At 46.8% G+C, this 22,180-nt stretch overlaps 1 protein-coding gene across 1 annotated transcript; it reads right to left on the bottom strand.

The window, feature by feature from the left end:
* Positions 1 to 6,466: 6,466 nt before the first annotated feature.
* Positions 6,467 to 21,990, bottom strand: IL5RA (interleukin 5 receptor subunit alpha). Its single transcript, XM_009946069.2, has 10 exons — positions 21,911 to 21,990; positions 20,428 to 20,573; positions 19,674 to 19,812; positions 19,035 to 19,167; positions 18,769 to 18,959; positions 17,652 to 17,797; positions 16,885 to 17,020; positions 13,571 to 13,667; positions 8,472 to 8,553; positions 6,467 to 6,559 (listed from the first exon to the last, which is right to left on the bottom strand). Exons 1-10 carry the CDS (start codon positions 21,981 to 21,983, stop codon positions 6,467 to 6,469), a joined length of 1,236 nt encoding a protein of 411 aa, XP_009944371.2. The 5' UTR covers positions 21,984 to 21,990.
* Between the last annotated feature and the right edge of the window lie 190 nt (positions 21,991 to 22,180).

Raw genomic sequence — 22,180 nt, 5'->3', positions numbered from 1 at the left:
CAAAAATTGCATAAAGGACTTCTTGTTTATAATATAAGCAACATTTAGCTAGTTGTTTTGAAGACACCCAGTACTAAGTAATATTGTGGTTTGAGTACATCTTACTACTGGAAAAATGTTTATGCTTCTTTAGGAATGGCATTATACAGTACTTCCTCAAAGCAAATATAGCTTTGTCTGAAGTTTCCTTGGAAACTCTGCAATGCACTGAAAACATCTGTAATATGATGTTACCAAAGCAGTTTACATATGTCCTTATATGCATATTTTTTATTATATATTTAGTGTTTTATAGAATTTTTTAAAGTTAACATATGATGTAGATATTAATTTTTCCTCTGCTATAAAATGCTATGGACGACATTATCATGAAAATATTGTTTGGAATTTTTTCCTTTAGGATGGAGAGTTCAAAGTTGTTCTTCGTAAATTGGCTGCAACTTTACTGTACAGTTTCACAAGGCTGGGCAAGGCAGAACTGTTCCAGAAGGGGTTTGTAATTTAAATGGCAGGTTACAATGATTCCTGTGTTAGATCAAGTGCTCATGACACACAAGATGTGATGTTTTATTCAGAGGTCCAAGCAAGTCCAACTCAAAATACTCAGAACGCTATCATCTTGAAAACAGACGTGAATTTGGGTTGGTTGTGGACTACAGGACATGTAGCTAATATTCCGGCATCACGCAGCAAGGGTCCATCTTTACTGCCTTGAAATAGCTTTGTCTTTATCATAATTAGCATTGAATTGGGTAGGAAGGAAGGTACTGCAGAGGTGCGAGCTCTGCCTCTAGTGACAAAAAGGGACAGACAGGTACCCGAAGGAGCGAGCGAACAACGCTCTTCTCACCTTGGGGTGTAACCCTGGCGAAATCCACCTCGCTGTTGGGGATTTTCTTCCCAGAAAATTCGAATACAGCGACTCCGAGACGTGAAGCTGCCCTGGGCTCGTGGCGGGAACACGCGCTTTGCTTTCCACGTGCATTGGAACATCGCAACTCGTCATCCTCCGTCACGCCAGTGTCTGGAAAACGCTGAGGAAGTCTGGTCGGAGCGGAGAGCGTCCGAGGAGCGGGGCCGGGCGTCGGGGTCCCACGGAGGGGCAGGTTGGCCGCGGGGCGAGGGGTTCTCCCGGCAGTGCCCTGCTGGGAGCTCTGCATTTCTCTCAAAACTCTTCATCGAGGCCTGAAGGCGAAATAGGGTCACGCCGGAAAACGACGATATCCGCGGCAAAATAATTCTTCTTAAGAGAAGGACTGTTTGTTACTACGGGGTAATTTTGTAAGTTCACTCAGATGAGATAACGCTAGCAAAAGGCAACGGCATTTTCTATAAAATTTTCAAGTTTAAATGCGCTGCAGTGGTTTTATTTTTTTTTTTTTTTCCTGATAGCTTGGATTTGCCTGTAACTTGTCTTTTTTGCTTACAAAATGATACAGTTAACTTTTAGACCTTCTAAATATATTTATTCAGTAACTCATAATCAGGATTCCACTTGTGTAAAAGTCAGGGGTGTTGACCAGAGAAATATTGTCAGTATTTCAAGCTGTGTTCCTTTCTTAGTTTGATATGGTTACTTCTATGTAAAATAAAATAAAAAAAAAAAAAAAAAAATTGAGAGAGAAAAGAAAAACAAACAAAAAAAAAACACAAAACCAAGAAAAATGGAACAAAAAAAAAAAGCTTCTGTAGTTTTCTCCCCAGTGTAAATGATATTTATCAGTGATCTAGCAGATGTAATCTTTTTTTAAAGGTATTGGTAATAAATATTCTGTCATTTGTAAAGATACCTGTCTTCCAGGAGCGTTTTTCCTCCACGTTCCGTTCCACCCGGTGACAAATTTCACCACGGCCATAGGCAGCGCCTGCTGAGATTGTCACTGATGTGAAGATACCAAAGAAGAATTGGTTTAAGTCAAAACTTTGTGGAGGCAGGGGGAAAAGAAAAAAAAAAATCTGTTTCTACATCTCTGGTCGCATTCAGCTTTCAAAACTGACCAAAAAAAATATAATCTACGTGGGTGAATTTGGGGTGATAATGTCTGTTATCCCGCATGTCAAGTCATGACCTTTCCCAGCCCGTGTGGGCTGGTGCTCTCAGCGTGGAGCCTGCGCATCGCTGACCTGCGCCCAGAGCAAACCCCGCTCCGGGTACAGCACCGCTTCTCTGGTTTTCTTGGTGGATTTCTGAGGATTTGGGGGTACGCTGCTTGAAATGGCTAAATCCACCCAACCCCTTTTCCAATTCTGATTTTTAGGGGTGGCGGCGCAGGAGTCGTGCGATTGTGCTCTGCGGTTCGAAGGGAGCGATATTGCGCTTTGCAGTCAATGAAGCTTAAAAATAGAAAGGCCTGGTGGCACAAGTCAGTCTTTAAAAGGCAAATTTCAGATTGCCACCTCTAGAGGAGGGCGAGGGGGCTGCTCCTGTGGCCGTGGGGAAAAATACAGGAGGAGGAACTCATGGGGTTTGTAGCTGGGTTTAAAGAAAAAAAAAAACACCTCAGAATAAATATTTCTCTGCGCTCCAGGCACAAAACTTGTAACTGATGTAGGAATTTGGGGACAAACAGCTTCACCGGCGGTATGGGCTGGTGTAACAGCGGCAAAATGCGACCCGCAGCCCTGAGCGTGGCCTGTCCTCTCTGCACTCCCCGCTGCAGCGCTCGCCGGCGGCACGGGGCGGTGAGAGCAAATGGCCTGGGATGAACTGGACGTGCTGCTTTCTCTCTGTTCCTGCCCGAAATGAAGACTCTTCGCTCCGAGTGTAAGGCCTGTGAGGAGGCAGCTCTGCCACGAGCTGCTCTCCTCATCCTGCACAGGTGGAGCTGGTTCAGTCTGGGTTCTGAATCCGAGAAAACTCAGTGACAACTCAGCGTTATCCAGCAGGGATTCTTTATTGCGGCGCCGGGCAGCCCGGGGGATGGCTCCTTCCATCCGTGCGCGCCCAAGCGTTGGGATTCTTGCCTTATGTTCACAGCTTTCATGTTTGTTCATTACATTTCTAAGAAAAGGTTGGGTTATTCTAATTATTTCCAGGAATTCATTAACATAAGTTCTTCCCATAGTCCCGCCTCAATCTGCCCAAGTTACGCCCCCATCAGGGGTCCTTGGTGGTCATTGGGGATGAAGGTCAAGTCTTCCCCAGGGTTCAACTTTCGAACTTGTCCTGTGGCAATGCCCTGTACCATCCTGGGGCTTTTCCAGTTCACAGAACCAGCTCTGGCTCGCTGCCCTCCCTGTCTCTCCTGCTCAGGCCTTTATGTTCCTTGAGCCCCACAGTCTGACGGGAGGATTCCACCGGGTGTCCTGCGCTGGGCGGATTCTGCTTCATCCTTATCTTTGAAGTGTGTGTTAGTCAGCAATGGATCTGTGCATAAGGGTTAGTACAAATTGGCCTTCCTCCCTGTCTCTAAAGGCTGGTCAGCAGTTGTTTTCTCAAAGCTGGTTTTCTAAAGGCTAGTTTTCTAAAGGCTAGGTAGCCGTTCTTTATTACAGTTCCCCCACCGCCCCCCTGCACCAGGCAGCGCTGGGAAATGAAGATGCTCCTGCTGCTTTACCCCAGCTCAGTTTTATTCACCAGAGTGAGGGTAAGACGGCTCTGCCAGCTTTCAAAGCCACCGAGCCCTGCCCGTCCCCGCGGGAACTCGTCCTGCCTGGAAGCAGCGAGGACCTGCCGTGCCCACGCTGATCGGATGAACATCCACACGGCTTTCCTCCTCATCGCCAGCCCCTTGCAGTTGTTGGCGTGGTTCTCCCGTGAGGCACAGCCCTCACCCCTGACGCTGCAACGCAGAAGCACGTTTTTTCCCCGCCAGCTCCTGCCCGTGTGCCCCCGGGATCGCCCCGGCTGCCTGAGGCTGCCGCTGCCTTCGCTGGTAAGTGCTGAGCGTTCACACGCGCGCTTTCACACGGCCAAACGCATGGCTGACGTGCAAAATAGACTTAAATTTATTGCATTAATCTCTGCAATATCTTGCCATTAATGGGAGAGAAATTATATTTAGAAATCTGACTTATTAGGCCACTTGAAGGCATGACATAAAATACATTTACAGTAAATGAATTCTCTTTTGTCTCACTTTTAGGATTTTACTAATGAAATTCTGATTTCAGACTGTTAAAGCTGGGCACCTCGAATCCATTAAAATCACACGCAGGAGAGACATTTGAGGCACAAATATTGTTATATTAATGAGCTGCATTAATTTTGATGGAGCCCTGCTATTTCACCCAGATGAGAACTGGCTCATTTATTATCGTTAATTTTAGCCTGTAGCACCTGGGAACTCCATTACGTTTGGCACTTTCCAAACAATTCACTTTCTGGGTCAGATCTTTTTTTTTTATTCTTTGTTAATACGCTTAACCCCACTTCTGGCCAGCTCGAACAGGCAGGAGGTTTCTTGGAAGCAGAAAGGACTCTGCAAGAACAGGAGAGCTTCGTGGTACGTAGCCAGAGAGGTCAAAGCCGCAGTTTGTTCAAGTGGTTTCAGGCACGAGGTTTATTCGGTAACTCCCTTCATGCGTTACACAATGTAAGTAAACAAATCACAAACAGAAAGGACACCGTCTCAAACAGTTCATTTAAGATGGAACAACAGACAGGGAAGAAAAACAGGTTGCAGTGTTGGGCTCGGATTTTCAAACTTGCCCGAAGGCTGCTGAAGCTGCACAGGAAGGAGGAGCCCGGCTCCTGGCAGCTCAGAGCGCCCCAGAGGCCCTTGGCACGGTCTCTTTAATTACTGTGCACTAGAAAACTCTGCATTCCGAGGCTGAGCTTCGTTTTGTAGGTGCAACTGAGGAAGTTCATTAGTTTGTGCCATTTTTCTGTTGTTTTTTTTTTTTCCCTCCCTTAAGCTTCGCTCTCTTGCGCTGGGAAGCACAAACAATCCCTTCTTGTCCTTTTGCAGATGCCACCAGCTGATGTCAAAGGCAAGAGCCTGCAGAGGAGCCTTGGACTGAACATGAGCCAACCGCGAGTCTCCAGTTTACAAGAAGGAAGAAAATAACTTGAAGGAAAAAAAAATAAAACTTCCACGAAGCAGGTGAAGAACAAACAGCAAGGACTCCTCTGCGTGCTGGACAGTCAGGACGCCCGAGGAGAGGCGTGCGGCAGGCTTCGGGGTATCGTTAGTCGAGTGTCCGCATGGCGGCGAAACTACACGAGCTTAGACATTTTTACCAATATCCTGGAATCCCACAGGAAAAAATCTGAGAGTGGGACTGTTCCCTTCCCCAGGTCTCCCCATCTCCCTGGCGCAGCAGGGTCTGGGCTTGGCGGGGTTTGGGCTGGCAGCCCTGGGCTCTGCGGGGGCTCTTCGGTTGCCCATGGCTTGCGAGCGGGAGACCTCTGTCAGTTTTCGGCAGTGTTTCAGAGCTATTTCCCAAACCAGTTTTCAGTTCCTAGGCTGTGAATTCACAGCAGGTAAATGGTGGTGTGCCTGCAGCGCGCACAACCCGTGCAGCACCCTCCAGGCCACCTGCAAAACCTGCCCTCTGCCCCCCACCCCGCACAAACTCTGAGATTTCGGGAGCTGTAGCAGCGAGGTGCCAGCTGTGTGCACACAACTAACACGGCCCTGTGCTGCCTGTGCGTATGAAAGCAGCACGGCAAGGTGCTGACTTCGTGCACAGAAGTAGTAAGGCTCTAATTGCGTAATCAGACTGACTTTGTCTTAAATAGTCTATAAAATCCAGAAGTTTTCAGGGCTTAAAGTCCTGCAACAGGGCTTTTTCCCCACACCCAAAGTCGGTGCCGTGTTTCCTTACAAAGCAAGACGTCAGTACCTCCCCTCAGTACCAGAGGGACACTGCCACGTCGGGCACAGCCTGGCCATCGCACCGTGCAAGCAGTCCCCACGCAGGAGGGGTCTGGCCGCAGGGCTCACAGCTCCCTTTATCAATGAATTGCATTTCCGTGGAGGTTATTCAAGTTATTGGCTGAGTTCACGCTGTTTCGTTACAAACTGGGTGGGTGGAGGGCAGCTGCGGGTCCGCAGTCTCATGATGGATTGGCCGTGGCCGTGCAGCACCGCGGGTGAGAGCCCTGGGGTTCTGTACAGCCTGTTTTGACTCTTTTCCTAGTGTTTGACCCACCTTGGTCGCTGCCAGGGACCACGGCTGGTACCTTACTGCCACGCACAGGGCTGTGCCAAGTCCCAGTTTGCATTTTGCACCTTGAGTGGATTTAAAACAAAACCAAAATCCAAAAGATTAAGCTGTCAGGCCATTAGCTCTTTTCCAGAAGGTTGGGGTTTTTTTCCCTACACAGCCCTTGTGCCCTGGACTTACACCCTGCTGAAAGTGGGACTTTCTGTTTAGCAGCGTATCGTTACGCGAGGCACCTCGTGGAAGCGAATCCTCCTCCCCGATGGACCCGCCGCCGCAGCGGAGGTGACACGAAGCCGGCTCCAGCGGTGCTGGGGGACGTGCTGGGGCCGCGCAGCCTCGCCAGCCCCGCGGCCGCTCAGAAGACCGAGTCGTCGAGGGCGCTGCCGTAGAGATCCTCGGCGAAGCTGCCGAACTCGGTCTCCGTCTCGCTGGTGCACGTACGTGCCCTCTGGAAAGGAAACAGCACCTTGAGCTGGGAGGTAAGCTGGGGTCATCAACCGAACCGTGGTCCTGAAGAGAGGGGGTCAGGACATACCGTTCGAAGCCCGCGTTGAATATTCGTCACGAAACAAATGCTGCAAAGCCCTCCCTTCACAACGTGGTTTGCAAAACACCGCGTCTCAAGTTGGTGCGTTTAAAGGAGGTTCGCCCAAACCGTTCCGTGAGGTAAGAGCCGAGAAAGAGCACGGAGGTCAAGAGAATTTCTCCAGAAAGTTCACGTTCTCACTGAAGTTCTCACAGGGCCGCTCATTGCTCTGCCCCTCGCCCCAGCCAGCAGCCCCCCGCGCCCACAAGCTGCCCGTTCGGCATGTTTTGCACAACGCAGTTGACCAAGGTGGCCCGCCAGCCGCCCCTCCGTAGCCAAGGAGGAGCCGGGGGGGCGCGTTACAAGGCACGCACATTCTTCTGGAGGCCCAGCAGCGAAGCTGACACGCGGGGGCCCCATCCTGACCCCTCGGCGCCGAGCGGAGTTGCGCAAACACGCGCGCAGGGCCGGGGCGGCGGCAGCAGGAAGCAGAAAGCAGTAGTTCAGCGGCGGGAGGCAGAGCGGCTCCTCGGGGCCCAGCGCGGTTCCCACGGGCCGTGCGGCCATCACCCCGCGGGGCAGGGCGGGGGGTGTGGGGCTTTCGTCACCTCGCCCCGCGGTTCACGCTGCGAACTTGGGAACCGAAACGGTCGCTGGGGTTTCACGCTCCTGGGTGACCTCAGGAGCGTGTCCTCACCTCTCCGGGCCGGCGTCACGGCCCTCGCGGCCCCGGTGCCAGCGAGAGCCTCCAGCCAGCATCGCCTACCCGCAGCAAGCTCACTGGAAGCGAAGAGGCGACCAAACACAAGGCCGTGCTGCTTTTTGGTGGTGTGAGGCAGCCTTTGCAAGCTCACCTTTTCTAGCTGCAGTGTTAATATTTGCCATTTCTCCTATTCTGATTTGTGATACCCTCCGTTGTGTCACTTTACACCAGTGGCTTTAATTAAAAACAAACGTCATATGATAATCTTTTAAGCCTGTTTCCTTGACCAGACCGTGGAGTAAGAATAATACCCCAAAAAAACCCAACTCCTATTCTAAGAGGACAAATTACAACCAAGTTACTGAGCAGCGCTTCCCTCGAGCAGACAACGAGGAGTTTTATCTTATCTGTAAGGCAAATGTATTTACCAGGAGGTAAGAGCAACCATAGTAAGGCTTAAGACCGGCTTAACAGTAGGACCAGAACATTCCTCATTGTTAGGTTTCACAAAATAAATCAGCTCTCCAGGAGTCAACCTTCCACTCCCTGCCCAGGCAGAGCTACCTGCTCGGTGGAAGGGGCAACAAAAGGCAGAGCCATAGGTACGGCACCGCGTGCCTGAAATTCGCTGAGTATTAGAAAAGCACTTGCAATAGCACTTAATCCTTTGGTTTGTCCTTAAACCACCCCCCCCCCCCCCCCGAAACACTTCACCTACAAAGAAGGGCAGCTGCAGAGCTCCTGCAGAGCGGGACTTGTCCTCAGCAGAGCTGGCCACCCGGGCAGGTGAGACCCGCCCGCAGCAGTCCTGCTTGCAAAAACAGCCTCCCAAATGGCTAAATTCGACGGATAACTTGGTGTTGTATCCATAGGCAGGGCTGTGCGTTATCGTTACGTTAACTGCACCCGTGAATTTCCCGTTTGGCACATTTTGCACAAGACATTTGACAATGTAGTCCGCAGTTAATAGGGACATCAGAAATGCTAAGAGGTCAAAAGGCTTTAACTGAGCAGTAACAAGCTACACGCTCCCAGCCCTACAAGGAAAGAGCAGCACACAAACACAAGCACTCCTCCTAGTAAAAAAAAAAAAAAAAAAAAAAAAAAAAAAGGACTAAAATGTTATTTTACCTCGTAGTCATTTGGGAAGGGATCTCTGAATTTGTTGCTGGGTGTTGGAACAGGCGGAAACAGTTTACTCCATATGTGGTTTCTGCAAACAAAAAAAAACAAAAAACAACAACAACAAATCAGTAGTGGGATGTGAAAGAATTGCTTTTTCTGATGGATGATGTATCCAACAAGCAGCACATCTCCTCGCGTTGCCAGCCCTCCCCTCCCCCCCCCCTCAGTCGTTGGCATCTGATGGCAGCAGCAGGTTTGAAAAGGGTCACGGCAATGGGTAACGGTCCGCCAGCAGACACCTCGAGGGCTGGGCAGGTGTGCCCTTCCCCACAGGACACTTCTGGACCCTGGGGACATGCGGATGGCAAAGGGGAGGTGGGCTGATGCTCTCCCCCATCAGAAGGTCAGGTCCGAGGGAGCACTGCCGTGGCTTTTAACGGCCAGCAATAGGCCTGTCTCGGAGAGAAATTAATTGCTCTGATCTGTCTGTTCACGCTCCTGTTCTTCCCAAGAGCTGTGCTGTCAGGTACCTTGTTTGGACATTCAAGACAGGCTGCCTCTTGCTCAGACTTTGGTTTCTGGACATAATCTGCCTGCATCTCGTGGTAGGAGAGCAACCACAAATAATTGTGTGCCAAGGGAGCAAGGAGGAGGCGAGGAACGGGACCAGAGATGGCTGACAGTAAACGGTTCTGCTTAGCGGTGTAATAATTCATCCTGCTAACACCCTTTGAGATACTCCTTCCCTGCCTGACACGCTTTAGTCGGGCTCAAGCATACAGGCATATGAATTTTTGTGGTAGCAAGTGCTGCAGAACGAACTTTTCCTTGTCTTTGATACATCCCGGAGTACAGACTGCACATTTCAACCACCAAAACGCATGCGCTATCCCTACCCCTGATGCCACGGTGCCCAAACAGGGCCAGATTTTAATGGGAACGTGGTCTGGATTACGATCATAGGGTTTAGCCCACAATTAGAAGCTGGTGCCAGTTCTGTGGAGCAAGCCTGACACCCACAAAGCAGAGAGGTGGCCAAGGTGTGGAGCCCTAGCTGCTGGGACCGAGGGCAGATCTGCTCCTTTGCCCCGTTTATTTTGTGACAATTCTCCCGGCTGATGTCTGGCTAGTTCAATGCTTATGTTCTTATCACTATTCTTCTTCCAAAAGTTTTCTGAGTTCCATCAAGTTTTCTTTTATCCTGTTATTCCTCCTCACCAGGGAGGAACAATATTTTTTGACTGTCAGTCTGGAGCTAAACCTTCCTGGCTGAGCTGCTGCTGCCTTGAAGGAGACATTGAAGTTTAAGTAATTATTAGGCGAAAGGAAGGGCCGTACCGGTGCTCATGTGCTAGCCCTGACCAAGAGAGCCATGGGATGTCTCCCCATGGCTGCACGTGGGCGAGGGTTGGTGATGGAGGTGTCCAGCCAGAAGTGGGAATATGGGGAGGAAAAGCAGGGCGTGAGCGAGTTGTTTTTAGGAGACATTTGCGTCCCCTTCGCTGAAATGCTGAACGCAGTCCAGCCATTGCTGGCTGCAGAGCGTGAGTCAGCCTGTGTGGTCGCCACCAGCAGAGTGGGACAGCGGCGTGGCACTGGTGTAACTCGGGAGTGGGACAGGGATGAGCGCCAATATTAACACTCCAGCGCCTGGCATCATCTCTACTCTCCCCAGCCTCCCTGGTGAGGGTCAGGTCTTTGTGACCGTACCTAGGTTAGCTCTGCAAGCGCTCTTGTCTTCACGGCTCCTGCACCTTCATCGGGTCTTCCCCCCCCGGAGGCCACGTGATTTCACCTATATTCCAGCTCCGGGTGTGGTTTTGATTTATGCTATTGCTGTGCGATGTAACCAGTGAGATTTGGGGTTGGTTTGGAACTGGCGCGTTTCTGGTTGTGCTGTTTGTCAATAAAAGATTTTGATAGAGCCATATCAAAATTATTTATTGAGTCAGCGAAAAGCGTAAGTTACATGTTGCTTCTGGAGTAGAAACACTTAAGGAGGGGTGTACAAACGCCCAGCAGCATGAGGCAGAAGCACACTTGTGTTCGTGGGGGCTGCTTGCTCCTCAGGTGCAGGAGTCTTTGCAGTGAGGCGTTGGTGGGGGTGGTGACAGTGGTGCCCTCAGAATGGTCGTGTTCTTTTTTGCAGGACACTGGAAAGTTGGAGTTACGTGATTAAATACCTCGTCACAGAAAGGGTTCCGGTTATCTCTGCTTGTCTCTACACGGGTTAGAACACGGCTCTTTCCATGAGCGCTACTTGGACCTTCAGGCTTTGGAAATGCCCCACGGGACCCTCAGGCCTTAACTCCGTGTTTCAGAGCCTCTAGCTATTGTGCTGTCTTTCTGAAATTTGCCACTTTTCCCCCAGGCTGTGACATGAAAAGGCCAGAGATAAACGAGGGAAATAAGCAGGAGAACAAATTCTTCTTTTCCCTCTCCTAACTGCTATGATGAGATTGATAAAATATTTGTTTTCACAGTATGTTAGAGTGCCTCTTCTGATATCTTGCCTCCGCCGAGACTCCCCGTGACATTTTCTGAGCGACCTCCCCGTAGCGGGTGGCTGGTGACTGCTGGTTGTGGACTGGAGTGGGGTGCAGAGGAGGGAAGAGGTACCTGGTGAAGGTCAGGGTGCCCAGATTGATTGCAGGGTATTGGAGAGCTGCTGACTCACGTCAATTAAATGGAGAGCAGCTGGGGGCAAGTTATTAACTTGCTTCTTAACTACACCCTCCTGTGGGCTCACCTCCAGGAGAAAATGTTATTCCAAGGCACAGCCTAAGGAAGTGCAGAAGATGCTCATTCATAAAGACAGAGGGCAAACTGGGAAAACATTCCACTGTGCTTTTTATCAAGACAAGTAACCCCATCAGCTGCTGCAAGTAAGTGAAGGGAAAGGACCATCCAACCAGTCCCAAAGGGCTACTTTGCCTTGTAGCGTTTCTCCCAAACGGTGGGCTGTATCTCTGATGCCTGCAGTCACCAGGAAGCCCGCAGAAAAATTTATAGAACTCTTTGCTATAATGAAATTCCTTATAATGGCTTCAAATCCTATGAAATTTGAAATGATTCTGTGGCTTGAAGTGCATGGTACACTGCATGCATTTTCAAGAGCAGTAAAAACCGAGAGTATTAATGAAACTGTGATCTAGGGAACTTGCTCTATCCTTCTTTTTTCAGTATCTGCAGGTACAACAAATGAGCAGGCTAAGCACTGCGTTTCATCTTCTCACCCTTCCCACCTCCTGCCAGGGCAGGCTGGGGGATGAGAGCAGTGACAAGAGCTCTAAGCAAGAAGCAGCTTGGGAAGGGTGGAGCAAAGCGAGCAACTTCATGAAATTCACTGCAGCAGGCAGATAAATTTTAATCACGTTGACAAAGATGGAATGTAATGAGCCTTTGGGTGCTGGGGAATTATATACTGGCCAGGCAGAGAGAAACTCCTAGAAGCAACCAACGTAGCACCAAGCAGCTGAATCTGGAGAAGCTAGCTTAAATTTGCCCAATGCATTAAAGTTCATAAAATGCATTAGTACAGCATCTTCAGGCTGCTCCTTCCCCTGTACCTATTGCTCCCCCTATATCTGTTGCAGGATCTCCACAAAGGGTAACTGCGCAATATCCAAACGCTTGCAGAACTCCACAGGAAAACATGGAGCGGTATGACCACAACTAACTGGTGTGGGAACTAACTGGTGTTGGTGTTTTGCTGTCCAAAAGAGAGAGGAGAGAGCTGGTGAAGGTGGTGCCGGAGCAGTGGAGGACCTACAGCTATACAGACAAGTCAATCTGTAAAAGGATCAGTGACGTGAGTAAGAGTGGTTTGGGGGTTTCCACCAATGCATCATGGCTGCACAGCTGGGAACAAGGGCCTACGAAGCACCACATGAACAAACTCTCTGGGGAGTTTATCCATCTTCTTCCAAAAAGGTTTGCTTATGGAGACCTGCTACGCTAAATTGACTTAAGAACAGGTTATCGTAGACACCAGACACCTTAGGGAGAGTTAATGACAGTTACTCTAATGTAACATTCCTGTAGACAAGACCTTTATTTGATGAAGGAAATGCAATATGGAAAGGAAAATAGCCAAGGACACATCAGGATGAGCGATAAATTAAAAGGCATTAAAGAAATTAATAAGAAATTAGCAGAGTTGAGGGCAGCACTTACATTACTGGGAGCCATGTATATAGTGGACTGAGAATTGCTGCTTGACGCATGTTTCGGGGGAGAAGCTTGTAATTACATTGATTCCTTAAGTCATCACTAATGATTTGACTAGTCCCAGCTACAGAAATCCAAAGTGTAGCTGGGTTTCTTCACAGCACATTTTGGGAAGTTTGGCTACATGGCACCTGTTTTTGCTACATGGCCTCTGTAGTACTTAAAAATAAACTAAACAAATAGTTCAAAACCTCAAAGCAAACAACAGCTCAATGCGCTTGCTCCTGTTAAGTGGTCCAGAGGAGCAGCAAGCACAAAAGCACTGAATTTTTACCTCTTCAGAGCACCTACAGCGCTCCTTTGATGTCAACTGACATTCAGACCATATGCCCAGCGCCCAGTACTGAGTGCAGGTCTGCAGGGTGGACTAGGCAAGACCGAGAAAATATTGGTCTGTGCATTGTAGCCGTGAAAGATGCTCCCAGCAGCTTTCACCAGGGTTAAAGACAGAGTCCTCCAGAGGAAATGACTGACCCAACCAGATCCATTTAGGTGAAGAAACGAGGTAAGGACAAAGATTTTGAACAACTTTGCCTCACTCAGTGTATGGTTTTGTTGTTTAAGATTAAATTGAATAAACCTCTTACCCCACCAATTTTGCTGAATGTTATTGTTGATAAGTAATGAGGCTGATTATTATTGCTTATTAGGTAATTACTGATTATTTATGTAAGTATTATATATTACGTAATTACTGGTTATTAGTAGTAATTATTATGATTACTTTTCCGTACTTTTGCTTTGTATAATTATGCTTGAATACCAAACTCGGTGCCCTTTCTTTAAATGAAGCAAAGCTTGTATCATCCCCACACGCCTGTTGAACACCTAGTCCTTAGCTATACCGTAATTAAAAAGAAGACGATGATACTTACATTTTGCATATTATGGCAACAAGCAGGAATGTGCAGCACGTGGACACACAAAGCACAGCGAGAATCCAGGCTACGGGATATTCCAGTTTGTTTTGCCCTGAATGTGAAGGGGAAAAAAAAAAAAAAAAAAGAAATTAAATGTATTCTTTTAGTGCAGATTTTAAACACCCTCTTACAAAAGATCTCATCAGCTGGTTTATGTGATTATATTCAGGCCACAAATTAACACACAAACTATGAAGACTTGGTATCTGGAATTAGAAACAAGACGCAGAGCTTCATGAAAAATTTCAGTGAAACTGACTTTCTAATTTCAACAATAAATTTCTTTCATTTCGGTGTGAAGGAGAGAAGCATGAGGAGCCAGGCCCACCAGAAGGACGACACGGCCCATTAGCTGCCGTCCCGAGACACGCGGTGCCGTGCAGCGAGTGCGCGACTGGTTCTCAGCAAAGACACTGCTGATAATCTGGGGCGCAAACTGTTCTCCGTTAAGCCATTCTTCATTTCTGTTAATCCTTTCCAGCCAGGAACTGCCTTTCTCTGGCTTCATGAACTCGCCTGTAAAAAAGACACGGAACCCTCCCATTTTTCTCGTGAGCTGGCTGCTGATACATTTCCTCGGGAAGAATTTCTCTACTGCCTCTGCCTCAGGCACAGGTATTTCTATCAAGGTCAATGCTTCTGTTTTGAAAAGGCACTGCTCCTTATTTTGTGCCACATTATGCCACGTAACAAAAACATTTACATTGAACTGCATTTTCAGAAGGCTGTCGAGTCCGTGTGTGCTTACGATAACTACCTGTCCTACGCATCAAGGTGTCAGCGCTGCCACCACCAGGTAATTGAAGGGACATTTACGGGCCAGCAGCAGGAGCGCTGGGTTTATTGGGGCTGTAGACAAACCAATATTCGGTTGTGGCCAGATTTGTGCCTGAGAAATGAGGAGCTGAGCCTGCCGTCTCCGCTGATGGCAGCACGTGGGTGACGCCATGATCAGGCCTGTGTGATCCGTCCTGCGCCTTCGTACAGCCCCGACGGGGCTACACAGTCCGCCTTGCAATTACAAACGGGTTAGGATGGTGTATTTTGGCTTCAGGGTTACCACTTTTCTTTCAAGAAAGTGAGATTTAGGATATAACTGTCAACCCAGAGGAGCTATGCCTCGTCCAAATCTTGAGGATGACTGAGGCCGCAAACTGTGGCAAATGGTTAAGTCCCATAAACCCATTTTAAGCCTCCCAGCGTGAAGGCTGGGAAGGATCTCCATTTTCCAAACCAAAAATGGCAGGGTCCTAAGTCTCTTCCATCTCATGTCGGTTGGCAACGACCCCAAAAAGGCACGATCAGGCAGCGCGAAGGCTCCCGGCAACTCGGAGTAAGGCGTGGGAGAAGCAGCAGTTGCAGAGGCCGTGCTGTGGCGCTGGGGACCTGCCCGGCACGCTGCTCCTCACGCTTCTCTCCAAGACGTGCCCGAAGGCACCAGCCCCACGAACCGCTGTGAACCAGCACGAGCACGTGGGCCTGCCAGGTGAGGTGTCCTCATGAAATGGAGGGAACAGATGAAACTTCCTCAGAGCCACAGGGCAAGTTAACAGCGACGCTAACCGCTGGCTGAAGCACGTACTGAAACCCAGTGACTGATGCAGTAACCTCTACTGTGTCAGCGAACTGCAACAAGCCTCTAAAAACCCCTTTCCATAAGAAAAACTGAAGTAATTGGACGTCTCCTTGGGTATTTCTGAGATTTAAGTACATTTTTATGGAGCATTAACTTCTTTTTTTTTTTACCATCAGAATGATTTTTTCCATATTTGATGTGCGCAGCGTGTGAGTAGGGGCGTCCATCACCGCGATACTTCCAGGTTCCTCAGTCATTGTCATGCTGAGCAGCAGAGACGGCTCCAAAAGCATTCTGGCTGATACAGAGGGGCCCTCAAATCCTTCAGCCTTGCTGGGAAAGCAGAATCAGGACAGCATAAACGTGCTGTGAGGTATTTTTCAGCCCCAAAACTTGATCTGTGGATCTTTTAAACGGTGAACCCTGGCAGTGGCTGTTCACACCCACCTACAGCCTTGCAGATTTGGTTCTGCCGTGTGTAGCTGATGAGGGTGTCCAGCCCACTCGGCTGCACTGGCGATTTTTTTATCTAGGTTGTCTGACTGTAATGCTTCTAAGCCACCTTTTAGAGACAGCTGGAGTCAAGGTGCAGTTTTACAACGCCTGCTTTGGCAGCGTATGGCTGCATTTCACGGGGCTTGACCACCACCGCCCAAGGAAAGAAACCAGAATTGTGTCTCTGTAACGAAGCTGGAGGATTGCTGCTACAGGACGGGCAGCTCAGGCCAGTGTTTTTCTCAGGATATGGGCTCAGAAGTCCACTGGTCTTAAAGTTGGTCTCATCTGAATAAGTCACAGATCGGTGCATGAGGCTAACAAACAGGCCCAGTTTTCTTAATTAACGAGATGTTTCATCAGCCCCCCTGCCGCGGGCGAGCAGTCGGGTTGCTGAGTCTCTTCCTGAGGGCTCGTCAGAGCCGTGGATGTGTTAGAGTAAGGAGGCCCAAACCAGCAGGTTTGCCTTCACTAGTGAACAGATGTATGAGGGAAAAGTATAGTAAACAGGAGAGTGTAAGGGACTTTTTTTTTTTTTTTTTAAGTGAAAACCAGGAAGTTAAGAAACTCCAAAGATAAGAGCAAAGGAGGATGTCTAAGAAGAAACAGTTGATAACGTGCTGTGATAAGGAAACTGTTACTGCCACAAAAACACGTTCAGCAAGCAGGAAATACAGAACAAAGTGGGGCAAATTATTATGTTCCAAAGATGCTGAAACCATGCTCTTTTTTTTTTTTTTTTTTTTTTTCCCCCTCAACATTTAAGAGTTCAGATAGCTCCAGTAAAGTAGTAGTTGACATGATCAATCGTATTCACTTCCAGCATGAACATCACAATGCATGCCAGGGAAACACATGTATAAACCAAAGAAGTCGTGCAACTAAAAGGCCTTCCCTACAACTTAGGCCTTAAGCCAGTTTAAATCAGTCTCTGAAAATATAAGCATGTAAAAACACAATACTGTCTAAAAAAACCCCTCCATATGTCCAGAAGTTTGCTTGGGAGATTTTTTTCCTTTTTTAACAGAACACAGATTTAACTCCCCTTGACATTAACCGTCGACTTTCTTCCTTCAAATACCCCTTTTCTTGGCTTCTGTTACAATTACTTGGTGCTGTGCCTGCGCATGGTTAGGCAGCATTTGCTTTCCAGCAATGTAATAATATTCGTTACAAGGCTGAAGCATGTCGTTCTTACCAACATAAATAATTTCACTCCAGTCACTCCAAAATCCTCTCGCACAACAGATGTGATGATTAGCTCTGATCTGTACGGAATACCTGCTGGTAACATCAATCCGTAATCTGAAGTCGTTTGTGGATATTTTCAATATCTGTTAGGAAAACAATATCGTACTGCTGTAGGTTACTTAAGACTCAACAATTCAGAAAACAAACTTTAATCATGTTTGGTTTTTTTATTTTTTTAAAACTCCTTTACTAGATTAGCAGTGAGCATCTGGCCTTGCTTTTGAAGTAAGTTCTCTGGTTTTATAGGTGTAATTTCTCTCATAATACACCAATATTTAAGGGCAAATTCTTGAAAGATGCTTCGTTTTTGCATTCTTCCTTAAGACAATGCTGGATTTTCAGAATTGTCTGTCCTTCTACTGTTCTGAATCCAGATGCATAAAACTGAGTAGCTCCAATTTTTGTTTTTCTGCTTTCCCAGCTCTCTCGGGGATAGTTTGTTGCAGACTTAAATGACGTCCAGACAAAGAGGAAGAATATGAAAACCGGTGAGACTTTGGCTTTGCTGAACTCTAGTCACAAATGGGACACAAGTTTCACCAAAAGTCCATAGTTTCAAAAATGTACCAATAGCAGGTTTTATTTTAAATGTTTTAAAACTGGCAACAGATCCATGAATATAAAGACTTTTTCAGCAGGTTAGGTAAAGGCGAACTCTAGCTATATAGGACAGCCAGCTCAGAGACAGGACTCGGGCATCAGAGGAGCAATTACCTGCTTGTTACCTGACTTCAAGTTGGCGAGGTAAAATTCATATTCAAAACACTCTTTAGGGAAAGGAGAAATTGGCTTCTCCCATGTGGCCAGGAGATCGTTTTGCTCCAAGAATACAGTGACATTTCTGGGAACATTCACTTTCTCTGCAAAAAGAAAACTGTACTGGTAAGTTATTTGTGTTAGTGGTAGTTTAAATACTGACAACTGGAGCGCTTTATAACCTGATAGTGTTTCCAAGTAGGACCTACAATCCTTGAATTTATTTCACATTTTGGACAAAAAAAGATAAGGATTTAGGAGGAATAACCATACTGGAGAAAATAGTTAAGGGAAAACCGTTTTAAAAATCCACTTTAAAGTTTGGGAAAACTAGATTATGGGAGGCGGGTGTGGGGATTTGTTAAGTTAATTCTCACAAGAGCGTGGAATTAATGATAGAACTGTCAGAAAAACTTATTTTCAGGAAAAAAAAAAACAGATGTAACCAGGAAAGTTACTGAAAACTGGAACAAATTCATAGGAATGGATCAGCAGCTATTACGGGGATGAGTTCTAAGAAGAAAGTATGTCAACTGTTTTATCTTAGTGAAGCCATGAAAAGGGGAAATGTTACCTGTTTACAAAAAAGTGAAAGACATGGAACTAGAAATTTTTGGGGTCGGTAAAAGATGACGGACAGTCATGGCTGACACTACCTTTTAATCGAGAGTCTAATGCCTTTTTTTAAAAGGACATGGTTACCTTGAACGTCATGCAGCTTTTTCCTTTTAAAGAAAGGCTGTAAAATGAAAGGTAGTAAAAACTATACTTGAAGGTATATTGACCAAATCAATTGAAAATGAGTATTGGAAATAATGCTTTGGCTAACAAACAGAAAAATAGTATTTTCTAGCTTTTTATTTTTGTCATTCTATAATATTAAAATCTAAGTTAGTTAAAACCAATCATTTCTATCTTACAATCTTTTCCAGTTTCATTAGGATGTCTATGCAAAACCAGCACATGCTTTCACCTGCATCAAGAACCGTTCAATCCAGCAATATTCTCTTACAGATCTTTGACAATCCTGCTAGACATTTTTAATTTTTTTTTTTTTAAATGTATTTCTACTCACCGATGGCATTTTGGTTAAATAACTGCTGAAAAGGCTTGATTGCAGCATACTTGCTAGAGCCATTAATATGTATTACAATGAGATTGTCAACCTCTTCAGGATCAATACGAGTCACTGAAAACCTGCACTCAGTATTCCTGTTCCACTTGTCTTTGACATAATCTTGACATTCTTCAGTGTACGTCTCATACCTAAATTAAAATACTGGTGAGACAGGATGCTCTTCCAGAAATTCACTGCTGACTAAAATGGGAGAAAACACCAACCTGTAAAACAGAAAGTATTTGGTATCTTCTGGTGCCCCTTGGCCAGGAAGCCAAGTGCAACGGAGAGAGACAGTACTAGAAACGGCGATGCGAGTAACACAGGACAAGTTAGTGACAGATGTCTCTGGAGCACCTATAGAGTCGAGGAGTTGTGAAGCAGAAAGAAAAATCTTGTTACAAAAGTCATAAGAAATTCTTGTTGCTAAAGCACTTTGATTGCAGCCTTTGGTCCGTTATATCTAAGTCTGTTGTATCCAATTCCCTTCCTTACCACACAGGTCTATCAGTTACGGATGGGTGAAGATTCCCAAACAGTGTAATTCCTCACAGCACCGTTACATATTTCGTGTACACCAAGGCAACATGATCTTTTACTATCCTGGAGTGCACGAAAGCAGGTTATCGTAGCCTTAGCAAGGAATTAAAAAAAAAATTTTATATGGGTTATCCATGTTCTGCGCCTCCAGATTGTACTCCAGGCTCCACAGCAGTAGAGAAATGCCTGGACTAAATCATTTTGCAAGATCAGTGGAGCAGGTAGAGGGGGAAATGCTGTATTTTGCAAGTAGTAAACCTGTCACCTTTTGACGTCTACTCTGCAGAACACAAAATTCAGACCTCTGCTGCATTTCTTCGTACCTGGCGGAGGAGGGAGTTTTTCCTTCACCCACTCACTTCTTATCTGAAGGTCATCATGGAGAAGTAACGTCCGAACGTGGGCAGAGAAACCGTTGTGAAGTGGAGCTGTTTGGATACTGTGAGTCTTCTTTGTATCATACTTGAAATTAAAAAAACAAAACAAAACAAAACAAAACAAACATCAAATGAGCATCACATGTGATTGAAGCTTAATTAAAGAACCTGCAAAGACTGATCCAGCCTTTGCAAAGAGGGAAACCATCCAGCTAGCTTAGCTGGTTATATTAAGTGTGTCAAGCTAGAGAGTGCAAATAACCCACACAAGAAGTGTGTAAGGTTTCTCATTTAAGACTGCGGAGACCAAAAATCTGACTATAGCATCCAGCTGTGATGAAACAGTCTGACGTTTTAATGATGCCCTGGTATGAATGTGAATTAAGTGAGCTGACTTGAACGGGGAGCAGTTACCACTTAAAACCAGTGTCCAGCTTCCCCCCCCCCCCAGCACGAACGCTGCAGAGACTGCCAGTCCCCAGGCTAACCCTTGTCCCAGCAGATCTGCACCCATAAGCACAGCTGGAAGGGAATCTCTCCAGTGCTCCAGGCGTTTGTTTATGATATATGAGAGTCAGTGATTCAATATGCCAATCGTTCAAGAGACATCTCACGCCCATTGCACCCTGGTTTGGTGCAACATGTTTAACTCAACAGGAATTTAACCTTCTTGGGATACTGGAATTATCCTTTGTCTTACCTCTTCAGGCACGGGGCTTAGGATTTTCACATCGTATCTAACCGTGTAGTTTGTGTGTTCTTGATTAGGGTTTGGTTTCCAGTGTAGAAGTACTTGTGCTAATGCAGAGACTGTAAGGGTGAAGTTAACAGGTGGGAAAACCTGAACTGTGAGGGAGAAAACAAAAACAAATTCATAACACAGTAATCCTGTGAGCTGGTTAGAACAATAGCTGTTTAAAAGCAACAAGCAATACAAACAAAATCATTTCATTTCAATATTATATTCTCACAACAGCTTCTTATAAACTGTTTCTCATATTTGAAAAATACCTTTAAAGAACAGCCTAAACTTCATCAAATAAAAGCTTACTTAAAACTTAGCTTAAAAATGAATCTTTACAACAGTTTCAACTGGAAAAATCACAATGATATATTACATTTGGCATGTTTATTAGGTTCAGGTTTTTCGACTCGAGCCTCAAAGCCACATGAACACTGGGCATCTGTACTCAAAACGGGGCTGATGAAGCGATCAACCGTATGAACAACTCTCACCCACATGATTTTGCAGAAGAGGATAACGGGGCTGGGGGGAGGTTAGGAGCAGGCTGACAGCCACAAGAAATGACATGTGAGAGAAGAAACAAAATGATGAACAGAGGAATTAGGCACAAATGGAAGAAAACATAGAAAGATGGGAATGATGATTTAAAATGACAGGGCAAGAGGGATTCCTGGAGCTCATATGGAAATGAGGAGGATCTCATGCTGGGGGAAAATGTTTGCCTATAAATAGCAAGGCAATGAAATAATCAATCTACTCCCCTCCATTTCTGGAGTTCTTCAGAGCCTGTCCTCCCTTGATCGCCATCTCCAAGGCAGCTGAGGGATGTCAGTCCCCACTCCTCCCACGATTTCAACCTCTGATGCCCGCTAGTTCAATGTTCAAGCATGCGCCTTGCACTGGGAAAACTGCCTCAGGAAGGCTCAGAAAACTCCAACACAAACCACCCTGAACCGCTTCCCTTAAAACGGTCCTCGTGGAGATGCCCACCAAAAATGGCACCACTGAGGCTGTTGATGCACCAGGATTGGGCCAGCGATCCTTTGTGTCGCCGTGTTTCTGCAGCTAACGGCAGTTTTATTCCTGGAAGTAAAACTGCTCCCTTAAATAACACCTCTGCTCTGGCTGGATTAAATTATTGAATAAATCAGGGCAGGAACTACTGTCCAGCTTAGAGGGCACGGCACAGCTCGTGTCTACATGCCTCATGGTTCTTCCCTGTCGCGGCAAAACGGTCCTCAGGCACTGGCTGGGAGCCATCTGAGACAGGGCACAAGTGTCCCGGGCAGCATGTGAACACAGCAAGGTCACCCGTGCTCGTGGCAGGCCGCGGCCTGGTTTATTCCCGTGCAGAGTAGCGCGTTCGACCAACACATAGAGGGGCCTTGGTCACCCGCTGGTGCCAAAACTACGCGCTGGTAGAAGGAAAGTGCCTTACCTCCTGCAGCTTGAGGTACGTTTGGCTGAACCAAGTTGATTGTCCAAAGGAGGGTCAGAAAAACTCTCACCATGCTGGCCGTGATCTTTAGACGGTGAAGGAGTCCAGCCATGGATCAGCGTACGTGCCTTGTCACCATTTTACAAAGGCTGACAGCTGAAAGTCAACACAGTCCCGAGCGTTAAGCACACAAACCATCGAGCACATGGTCGAAGGAATGAAACCGCCACCTTGCAGGGGACAGTCTCTTCCCCTTTCCTTGCAGGAAAA

The sequence above is a fragment of the Leptosomus discolor genome, chromosome 9, assembly GCF_034619465.1.
Source record: "Leptosomus discolor isolate bLepDis1 chromosome 9, bLepDis1.hap2, whole genome shotgun sequence".
Taxonomy (NCBI): Eukaryota; Metazoa; Chordata; class Aves; order Leptosomiformes; family Leptosomidae; genus Leptosomus; species Leptosomus discolor.
Note: the sequence above shows the minus strand (reverse complement) of the source record. Positions and strands in the feature narration are given on the sequence as shown.

Coding starts and splice junctions, on each gene's coding strand:
- IL5RA (XM_009946069.2), bottom strand. CDS start 21,983: ATGGTGAGAGTTTTTCTGACCCTCCTTTGGACAATCAACTTGGTTCAG. Junction 20,574..21,910: donor CGTACCTCAAGCTGCAGGAG/GTAAGGCACTTT, acceptor TCTCCCTCACAG/TTCAGGTTTTCCCACCTGTT. Junction 18,960..19,034: donor AAATACTTTCTGTTTTACAG/GTTGGTGTTTTC, acceptor ATTTTAATTTAG/GTATGAGACGTACACTGAAG.